This window comes from Apium graveolens, chromosome 10 (assembly GCF_009905375.1).
Source record: "Apium graveolens cultivar Ventura chromosome 10, ASM990537v1, whole genome shotgun sequence".
In the NCBI taxonomy this organism is placed as follows: Eukaryota; Viridiplantae; Streptophyta; class Magnoliopsida; order Apiales; family Apiaceae; genus Apium; species Apium graveolens.
In genome coordinates, this window is record NC_133656.1 from 240,680,046 (window position 1) to 240,691,450 (window position 11,405).

Consider the following 11,405-nt stretch of genomic DNA (forward strand, 5'->3'; position numbering starts at 1 on the left):
TTTGTTTATTAAACCTTGCTTTCCGCTAATACCTTACCAAGTGCCCTTGTTAAATTTGTAAATTCTGTTTCCCAACACCCTCATAGGGTGCGCCATGTTGATACAATAACCGGTATCTATCTTGAAGCTTGTATTTTTCACTTTAAGCGGGGAAGAGAAAACTGCAATCAAGGAACGGATTCGATTGAATGAGAGGACACTCCTATTTGTTCCTACAAGGTATCAAGTCATCTGTTTATGGAACAGGGGTATCAAGTCATCTGTTTGGTATGAAGATATGGGCACAAAAACATGGATGGTTCAGGTATCAAGATTCAGAAGAGGAGGAAATATGTTGCTCATCACTACAGATATAGAGTCTAATGAAATTAAGATCCTGGCGGTTGATAAAATTATCACTACAGATCAAGCAAATGAGAGAAGAAAAATCTTTTATGGTTGTCTGCCTCGAATACTAGTACATTTGTATGTTAATGAGGTTCAGAAAATGTTGACTAGACGGAAAATGTTTGTTTGCACTTTGCAGACGTGGCTGTCGACTCGGATTAGAAGTACTACGTTACATGGGCAACAAAAAAAAAACTTAAAATCGCAATTAAATTACCACTTTGAAGTGGTGTTGGCAATGAGAACAGGGGAGAAGTGTTGTCAGTTGTTCTATCATTTTTGAAACAACACGTTGAGTTGTGCCATAAAAGTAACACCCCTGTTCAAGTATACTTGAAAGCAAACTTACTTGGTCACTTTTACATAATCATTTTCTTTATTTGTTAAATTATTCTATCACAATTTCTGAAAGTCTTACAACTCCCAACACTCCTTCCTGACCGCAACACTCCTTCCTGAAAGTCTTACAACAACCTCTAACATGTTTTACTTTTATACTTGGATAACTAACACTGCTCGCTGATGTACATCCAGCTTCGTCCGTTGAATGATGGCCGCAACAACTATTCACTATGCTCTTCAGTTCGTCCTCTGTGACGTAGTCTTTTGCATGCTCATTGGTGTGTCGGTCAGCACCTGGAGAACTGATAGGTCGATGATCATCATCTAAACGTTCATGGCTTATGGTACTGGACTCTTGATGGTGGCAATGACTTGTGTGTTTAATTGTTTTACAAGGTTTCGGCTCATGCTCTGAATGGTTTGTTGAGCAACATCCATGTCCTCTGGCAACTGAATCAATACATTTTTCTTCTTCATGTGAATGTACAATGTCACATATACCATGGTTCGTTTGTGTTTCCTCTTCATATTTGTCACCCTGCTCACAACAACCATGATTGACATGCTTTACGTGTTCTACTTTTTCAAGCCTGTCATCATATTCACAGCAACCATCTGTTTCAGCAGATTTGGAGAGTGGCTTGATCTCCCCACATGATTTTGGGCTCATAGATCCACACTGATGCTTTGGAGAATTAAGATGAGGAATGCACTTTGTCTCAACTTGGTTGGCAGAGCAACAATGTTGGTGACACGGGGATTTTGACTCGGAAATGGCTACATTATGTTGTACTCCGCGAGTTTGATGAGCATCAAGTTTACAACAACCTTGGTCTTTAGCCAAGGACGTCTTCCTGTTGATCCCACAAGAAACTGAACTGACGGCCTTGGAGTGACTCTGCGAAGAACATCTTTTGTGTACATGTTTCTTCACAGGTTTAGTACTGGAGCAGCAATGCTTGTGGCTATGAGCATTCCTCCTTTTATGAGCAAAAATAGAGGACTTGAAACACCCTTTACCATGGTTGTCTTCATGTGCTAAGAGTAACATGCTATTACAGATAACTAGTAAGCACGTCCCTGCATCTGCAAGAACAGCAGCCCAAACAAGCGGATGCCCCATGATAGCCAGAACTACTATAGCAGTCTTGGTGATAATTGACAGAAATATGTTCTCAAGGATTTTTACTTTTGTTTTTCTTGCAAGTCTAACAGCTTGTGGTATCTTTCTAATATCATTTGACATGAGAATTATATTCCCGGTTTCCATTGCCAGTGCTGAACCAGAAATTCCCATGGAAATACCAATATCTGCAGTGGCTAATGCTGCAGCATCATTTAGGCCATCTCCAATCATCGCAGTGGCTGATTCATGCTGGAAATCCTTGATGATTCTTGCCTTGTCTTCAGGTAGAAGTTCCGCATGGACAAGTTCCAGAGCGCCACCAATCTGAAAATGAGTACAATGGTATTCTTTATTAGAACAGTTAAATAAAAGATAGTAAAACACAATGCTACACATAAGGAAGCTAACATGTTTGATTTTTTTGCAGATAGTAACAAAATAATTGATGTAAGTTGATGACTCGACAATTTTCAAAAGGTGCTGTATTAGGATAACCTGATCTTGTGCATGCTTCGCTGCTGCTTGATGATCTCCTGTAAGCATAGCTGATTTTATTCCCATAGATTTGAGCTCTTGGATGGCCTCTTTGACTCCAGTTCGACAAACATCAGACAGGCTGAAAATTCCAGCAAGAGAAGACCCTGAGAATATGTATCCAATGGACTTCCCTTCCATTTCATCATCTCCTATGATTGGTACTGAAATGTTCAAATGTCTAACCGGGATTATGACCAAACAAGATTAAAGGGCGCTAAAGAAGAGTTGAAATAATTAATATGAACTTTATGAAGTCAAAGTTATATATAATATGAAGCTTTCTTACATGTTGCACATCCTGCTCGAATAGCAATTCTTTTGTTTCCAACATATATATCTTTCCCATCAATCTTTCCACAAATTCCTTCTCCTGGAAAGTTATGGAACTCCTCAACATCATCTGGCTTGGGCTCAACAGAATTAGACTTTGCATATTCAACTAATGCCTCTGCCATTGGATGACTTGACTTGCTCTCGATGCTTGCAACCCTAAACGATATTTAAATGTATAAATATCAAGTGAAGATTTATCGCTTTGAGCATTTCATTAGTAGTAGTGAAAGTGGTTTGTGTTTGTTGCATTTAATCTATTTATGGAAACTTCGACGGGTAGGTGTATTTTTATTTACCAGTACAGTAGCTTGTGCAAGGTAATATTATCATCCTGCAAAAGCGGTTTGAAATCTGCAACAACAAACTCCCCTGTGGTAATTGTACCCGTTTTATCAAATGCCATGATCTTAACTTTAGCCAGAGTTTCAAGATGTTCTGCTCCTTTGACAAGAAGACCTGATTTAGCTGCATTTGAAAGCGCACAGAAGGCAGCAACTGGGGTGGAGAGGACAAGTGCACAAGGACACGCGCTCACCAAAACAACCAACGCCAAGCGATACCACTCACTTAAATCGTGAGCTCTTATTGCAGAGGGAACGATTACTAAGCAGAGAGCTATAGCTATAATAACTGTCAAATTACAAAATTAGACAGTCGAATGTATTTGAGTAAATACTTCATCCATTGAGAATAGCACTTCCCCGCTAAATAATTATAAAGTTGAAGAAACTTACGCGGGGTGTAATATTTTGTGCATTTGTCAACGATTCTTTGGGTTTTTGATTTATTCTTTTGAGCCTCTTCAACAAGGTTTGCCATCCTAGCTACCACAGAATCTTCAGCTAGAGCAGTAGTTTTAACACTCAAATAACCTAAAAAAATTAGTTGTTTAGATGAAAACAGGGGAAAAAGGTACTTTAGTTGTGACATATATTCATATTTAAAAATAGTTAATATGTGTAGTATACAATATTTACCATTTAGATTAATGGTGCCGGCCCAAACAGTGGAGTCAATTTGTTTTGAAACAGGAAAAGATTCGCCTGTTAAAGTTTTCTCGTCGACATCACAATTTCCTTGTACAACAACTCCATCAATGGGGATTACATCACCGGGCTTAATAGAGAGAATTGTGTTGAGCTGGACTTGATCAGCATTCACTCGTTCCCCGGTTTCAGCAATAACTGCAGTTTGAGGGACTATGTTTGCTAGTGATGACATAGCAGAAGTAGCCCTGTGACTTGCCTTTGACTCCAGCCATTGAGCAAATGTGAACAAGAAAACTATTGTGCCCGCTTCCAAGTAGTCTTTTAGCACAATTGATCCAGCAACTGCAGATACCAAAACAGTTCAGCTTCTGGTAACCCTTTGTGTATCATTTCTAGTCAAATATGCGTACATGTGTTGTTCAAGTGTATGCGCTAGTGTGATATTTGTAGTTGATTTCACAATTTAATATTTGTAAGACTGATTGGAACCAAAAAATTCTCAAGAAAAATATTTTTAATTTGTTGTGATGGCGGCACTCATGTCTCTACTCTACTCACATTTCTATAGAAACTTAACACTTTCATTTCTATACCGTGGTGAATTGAAATCAGAAATGTGGTCCTTCCGTATAATATTTTTTTAAAAATATGAAACATAGTTAGGAAATTCGAAACTTTGGGAGAAATTGTAAACAGAAAATCTAACTGGAAAAAGACGTTTAAATTGTTTACTACTAGCTATCAAGTTCAAATCTCCTGGAAAGTACTTCCCTTAAGGAAAGGCAGGTTTTGCCAATGTGTTTCCAGTAGTAATGGCTTTATACAATCAACGGGTATATAAATTTTTTCTTAAGGGAGGATTATGAGAAGGCATCCTAATATTTTTAATTTCTAAAAAAGGCATTTTTATAATTTCTTTTTCAAAAAACTTCAATACTGAAAAACGTCAAAAAAAATTGTGGGGACGCAGTGTCGGGTGCGCCTTACTACCATGTGCTTCTGCATACACTAATGTTAAAATGTGAAAACAAGGAGACAAACAAATTAAGCAAATTACGTGATAAAGTCGGCAGGCATGGGGAGATGAACATAGGTGGCTAAAGTGTCCACATTGCATAATTTGCAATGTTAATCCACTAGTTTTTGTTAAGACTAAGTGGTAACAATTGATTGATAATTTGATTCATGTAGCAGTAATTTAGTTATTAGTTGCATATATAGCTTACTTGTCTGTAATGTAAGAAGAAAAAGCAGTATATTTTTAAACAAACAAACAAAATGGGAAGTACCTGTGATAAGGACAAGAATGTTGATGTTAGTGAGGTTGCAGTTGCGTAAAGCAGCAACGGCTTTGAAGAAAATGGGGAAGATAGCAAGTGCCACAGCTGCGAGACCCAGGTAACGTAGAGGATGATATATGTGTTGGAGTATAAAAGTTAACACTACCATTAATCCTGAACCTACTACAAACGGGCTTGGCCATCTCTTCTTATTCTTATTCTTCTTCTTATTACTTTCCCCTCCTCCAGCTTTGTCTTTCACGCTTGCTTCCAATCCTGATTTGTTCAGTGCGTTCACTGCAATTACACACCATTTTCATACCAAATATTAATAAATCGGGTTTTCTAATATGTGCCCAAGTGCACACAATAAACACTAACTCCCGTGAGTTGAGTTTGGTGCATCATCTCATCATAATGGACCCTGCATTTACAACAACTCCACCAATAAAAATGCACCAAATTCATGGGAGTTGGTGTTTATTGTGTGTCCTTGGATTGTGTGCCCTTGGACACACGTTAGAAAAACCGTTAATAAATTAACCACTCACAACTTAACTTTTGGAAATTCCATGTTCTTTAAAAAAAATTGATTAATTTTTTAAAAAAATATTCTCTATTTCACATTCATTTCTCAACATTTTATAATATCACTATCAATTCTTTTTGTTTCAGAAATAATAAATTTTTATAATATACAAACAAACTACATTCACTCATGATCCGGTACTCTATTCCACTATATTCAATATATACATAAAAAATTAATCAATCCTATCATTTTACCCATTTTTTATTTTTTATTTCTATATCATACTTTTTCTTAATTTTTGTGGCGGGCCCCAAGAATTTAAGGGGACCGAGGGAGTAACAACCAGTGCTGCTAATGTCTTTAGTGGGGTAGAGTTTACTGGGGGCAGAGGATACGCCGAAAGGTGGGGCCATTGTAATGAATACTAGAACACCATACAATACAACCCATTATGAAAGAGCTAAAGATGTACACTCAAACTATGTCATCAATCCCTTTCACTTTACATGTGTATTCCATCACCCACTTCCCATGGATCCCATTACTCTTATACATATACACTACAGATGGTACAATTTTTTCATATATATTGATTAATCTACACTTTGTAAACATCACAAATTATATCGCAAATGAACTAAGATGATCTAGCTTCGCCGAGTTTGAAGGGAAGGGTTGGTTGAGTGATCGAGGTTTTAATTTCGATCAGTCGTGAGTTTAACTATTAAAAAAAGTTTGAAGGAATTTAAGAAGTAAAAAATAATAAAAAAATTGCATGGCTGGGGGGGAGCTAGTAGGTGTAATCAAATAATTTGATAATAAATGGGTTCAATGAATTAGTAGTTCTGTTTGATATGTCCGGTTGAGAGAGACGGTTCAAAATTTGTTGCGTAAGTGTGTGTAAAATCAATCAGTAAGGGGAGAAAAAACAAGTGGACAAAATTAAAAGGGGGAATAGAAGAAGTATTATAGTTATAGAAGCCGCGTACCGATTTGAAGCTGGGAAATGTGGAGGGAGTGGTGGAGAACGATAACAGTTTTGGAGGGGACGATGACAGTCACCTCCACTACACCTTCAAGTTGCTTCAATAATTTCTCTATTAGAGGAATTTCCGAGTTGCAGCATATTCCCGATACATACAAGTAGCTTTTCTCCACCTTATCATTATCCATCTTCTCCTTCTTCTTCTATTTCCTTCCTGCATCAAAAACAAATCAACCCCCTCAGACCATGGACAGAGAGAGAGAGAGAGAGAGAGGGTGAGAGAGATTTTCATACTTGTCAACAGAAGACAAGATATTTCCTTGATCCTGAAATATGAGTGTTTCAGCTAAACAAGATTTTAATCTTGAAACCTATAAGAGTAAATTGTATGTATAGTGTGGGGGGGTTTATTTAGCTTGCAAGAGAGAAAGATCGGCGTAATTAAGCCCATGCAACTAACACATGTGAGAGTAAGATGGCATGTACCATATTCTATTTATATACACACAAGCACCACTAAACAATGAGATTCATGAATGATCTACTCCACTTTTATACATATATATATTTTATTTTTCTTATCTTCCTTTTCTTTCCCCCTTTAAAGTTCAAGTAGCTTTCCATTGTTCGGTTATTATGGACGTAAATTAAGGTGCTTTCTCACTTTCCTTTGCCAAAGTATTTAGAATTTTAATTTTACAATCTTTATCTCTCATTGTCATTACAAATTTAGGTATTTTGGGTCTTTCCAACTCTAGGCAGTATTGCTATATGGGACTTGCGTAAAATGTCAAATTGTATATTCTTTCGAGAATTTTATAATATAAACTTCAGAAATTAATCATATATTTATTTGCACCACCTTTTTTCTTTTAGTCAATTCTAGCTACTTTTTTGTTTACTCGTCAATTTTATTTTATTTTTACCCACAAACTCGATCTTCTGAATCTTTCTTTTTTTCTACTCTTTTTCCTGTTTATTCTGTTTGGGTCGTTTAGGATTTCTTTGATTTTGTTTTTACCTTTCTGATTTTTAAAATTTTGTGTTTTAGACGATCCGAAAACAAATCATCTAATTATTTTTAGTATATTTTTTTCAGTCTGGTTGTATCGGCCGTTGGGGTTTATCAAGACTATATTACATTGAATTTAATGAAAATTGTTCTTTATTGATCAAAAATTAACTTCTGGTGTGGTAATTTGTTGTCACCTAATACCTATGATTGATGATAGTATATTAAAATAATTAATTTGTAAAGTCAAGTTCATAACCAAAATAACTTATGACACTTTAGGGGTGAGCGAAACGAAAGAGAAACCGATAGCAACACTCTTTTTGTGATTTACAATTCATGAGTTGTTACCTTGTTGGGTACCAATTATTTAGCATACAACTGCTAATTGTATATGTGCATTCTCTTAGAATATATATATATATATATATATATATATATATATATATATATATATGGTAAAAGTTCTACGGCCACGGTTGGCTCCACGCGGCTGGGAGCCAACAGAGAAGGATTCCGCAATGAAACAATGCGGAAGACATCCGCTATGATACATTGCGGAAGCTTCCGCATTGTTTCCGCAATGAAACAATGCGGAATCGTTTTGTTTTTTTTTTTAATTTTTTATTTAAATAATATGTGCTTTAAATATGTTTCTGATTTAATATATTTATAATTTAAAACAAATATAATATTTATAATTTAAAATAATTAAGTTATTTTTTAAAAATAAAGTACTTAATAAAATTTAAGAAAGAGATTTATATTGAATTAAATATTGAATAAAATTTAAAAAAAAAAATCACTTCCCTTGCTTACCCATCATATTAGTTCGAGGGAAGGCTCATGGACTTCCGCAATGATTCATTGCGGAAGCCATGAGTCCTTCCGCAATGAATCATTGCGGAAGGGTTGGTTGGCTACGTAATAGACCCCAACCAACCATGGTTGGGGAAGTGCACCCTATATATATATATATATATATATATATATATAGGGTATTTTCAGTATTTAGTTTATATTGATTTTCTATATAAGTTCGGATATGTATTATAAATTTTATGTTGATTGTAATAAAGGTTTACGTTTGTATTATATCTCTAAATTTAACATGGTATCAAGAGTTAGGTTTCGAAAGTTTAGTTGAATCATTGTATAGATAAAGTTGCGTTACAACAACAAAAGTTTCTTGAAAATTCGTAGAAAATTTTCTGCCCAGATTAGCCAACTTATTTTTACGATTCCCAGAGTTTCACCATTGGATCATCTTGAAATTTGAATCACGTCTTCTTTGCATCAGTATCTAAATTTTGAACGGTGTAGATCGTATTTGGAGCTCCATAAATTGATTTTTTTTATGGTTCCAACAGGTTACTGTTTACTTTTAGTTCATTCTTTTCATCGTTGTTGATATTGTAATTGGGGTTATTTGATTGATTGGATTTTGTAGTACTAGATTGTTGGGATATTACAATTGTAGTAATTGATTTATCTGCTTGAGATTTGATATTAGTTTTGGATTTGCAATTGGAATTGAAATTGGTTTTCGATCTAATTTCGAATTTGATTTTGGATTGTAATTGGTTATTTGAGTTTGAATTTGATTTCGATTTTGGTTTCTTGATTGAATTTGGATACAGTTTAAATTTGGTGTTGCATTTGGATTCGACTTTATTTCTGATTTGGTTTGAGTTTAGTTTCAACAATATCTCGACATGTATGTCTCATCATCATAGCATGTCTTTTTTCAACTGGTACTTCAAGTTTATTTTCTTCTCTATGAATTCTAAAATTCAAGTGCATCTCATCACATGTCTCCTCATTGGTCGTTTTTCGTTTCATTTTCTGATGATTCATTTTTATCCATCATGACTGTTGATGACACTCCTATGTCATTATGAGGTGTTGGTTATGTAGTTACCCCTACAGTATCTCTCTTTGATATTTATTATATTTTGGATCTCAAGTTAAATCTTATTTCAGTTAGTCAATTATGTGAATCTGGTTATTTGGTTTCTTTTTCTTCTACTACTTGTTGTGTTATGAATCCGAGATATCAAAAAGTAATTGGGAAAGGTCGTAAGCAAGAAGGACTTTATGTTTTGGATGAACTCAATGTACTTGTTGTGGGAACTCCTAGTGTTGATTTATCATCTTTTCGTTTGAATGATTTGTCTTCTAACTTCTACATATGGCATGCTCGTTTATGTCATGTTTCTCAATCTCGTTAACAATTTTTAGTTTCAACTGGAGCCTTGGGACAACTAAAAGTTCATGATAATTCTGACTGTAGCAATTGTAAATTAGCGAAATTTGTTATTTTACCTTTTCATAAGAGTGTTACGTATTCTCTTGCTCCGTTTGATATTGTGCATTCTGATGTGTGGGGACCTGCTCCTATACACAAAAGGAGGATCTAGATATTATGTTTCGTTTATTAATGATTTCATTGGTTATACGTGGATTTATTTTATGAAGCGTATGTTTGGTTTTTTGGATATTTTTAAAGATGTTAGAGCTCATAAAAAAACTCAAATAAAGCTGTCAGTAAATGTTTTCGTTGTAATTTGGGAGGTAAATACAGCTCTAACGCTTTTTGTCGCTTGCTTGCTTCTGACGAGACTGTACGTCAAACCTCATGTACTGACACTTCTCAACAGAACGGTGTTGCTGAAAGAAAATATCGTCATCTTGTTAAAATAACTCGCTCATTTTCGTTGTCGGCTGATGTTACAAATGTGTTTTGAAGGATATCGTTGTTTTGACCCGATCAGTGGAAAATTGTATGTTTCTCGACATGTTTACTTTTTGGAGCTTATTTCGTTTTTATCTGTTCCTTCTAGTTTGCATCATATGACACAAGAATACTTCAGTTTCGGAGGCATCTACATCTCAAACTCACACATCTCCACCGACTTCTACATCTACATCTTAGACTCCGACGTCTCCAACTGCTTCCATAACCAGTCAATCGTCACTAGAGATTTTAGATTCTCCTCCCACTCAGTCGTCTACCGAAAGTTCGACTCCTCCGCCAGTTTTCCAGTCTACTCGCATACGTATGTCCACCCAACTGTCTGATTTTGCATATTCATCTTATTCCCCGTCTTTTGCTTCATTTCTTACTTTTGTTCACAATTTGTCTGAGCCTCCATCATATAGAGAGGCTATTCATGATCCTCTATGGCAGAATGCTATGGCCGAGGAACTTACTGCTTTACATCAAACTCATACATGGGATTTAGTCTCATTGCCTCCAGGAAAACATGCAATTGGTTGTCGTTGGGTATAAAAAATTAAGACAAAAGCTGATGGATCCGTTGAGCGTTATAAGGCTCGACTTGTTGCTAAAGGTTACTCTCAAGAGTATGGCTTGTACTATGAAGAAACTTTTGTGCTTGTTGCAAAGATGACGATTGTTCGTACTTTGATTACAGCGGCTTCTGTTCGAAAGTGGAAAATATTTCAGATGGATGTTATGAATGCATTTTTGTATGGTGGTCTTAATGAAAAAATTTACATGACACCTCCTCCCGGTCTTCCGCATCAACCAGGTTATGTCTGTAGACTTCGTAAATCTATTTATGGTGTCCGTCAATCATCTCGTTGTTGGTTTGAGAAGTTTTCTACGGTACTTTATTCACTTGATTTTCGTCCTAGTAATCATGATTCTACTCTTTTTGTACGATCTACGAGTGCTGGTCATATTTTATTGTCTTTATATGTTGATGATATGATTATTACTGGTGATGATTGTGATGGTATTGAGTCATTGAAACGTGAGTTGGCTCGTTGTTTTGCTATGAACGATTTGGGTTTGCTCCGTTACTTTTTGGGAATTGAAGTTGCTAGCTCACCACAGGGGTATCTTTTGTGTCAATC

The 11,405-nt window shown here is 35.7% G+C and overlaps 1 protein-coding gene across 1 annotated transcript; it reads right to left on the reverse strand.

Annotated features, from left to right (window-relative positions):
- Window positions 1–684: 684 nt before the first annotated feature.
- LOC141693310 (putative inactive cadmium/zinc-transporting ATPase HMA3) lies at window positions 685–7,031 on the reverse strand. The gene is made up of 9 exons (XM_074498371.1): window positions 6,806–7,031; window positions 6,516–6,725; window positions 5,004–5,291; window positions 3,703–4,056; window positions 3,460–3,597; window positions 3,022–3,355; window positions 2,679–2,881; window positions 2,351–2,553; window positions 685–2,179 (listed from the first exon to the last, which is right to left on the reverse strand). The coding sequence occupies exons 2-9, from the start codon at window positions 6,697–6,699 to the stop codon at window positions 776–778; spliced, it is 3,108 nt and encodes a 1,035-aa protein (XP_074354472.1). The 5' UTR covers window positions 6,700–6,725; window positions 6,806–7,031; the 3' UTR covers window positions 685–775.
- Between the last annotated feature and the right edge of the window lie 4,374 nt (window positions 7,032–11,405).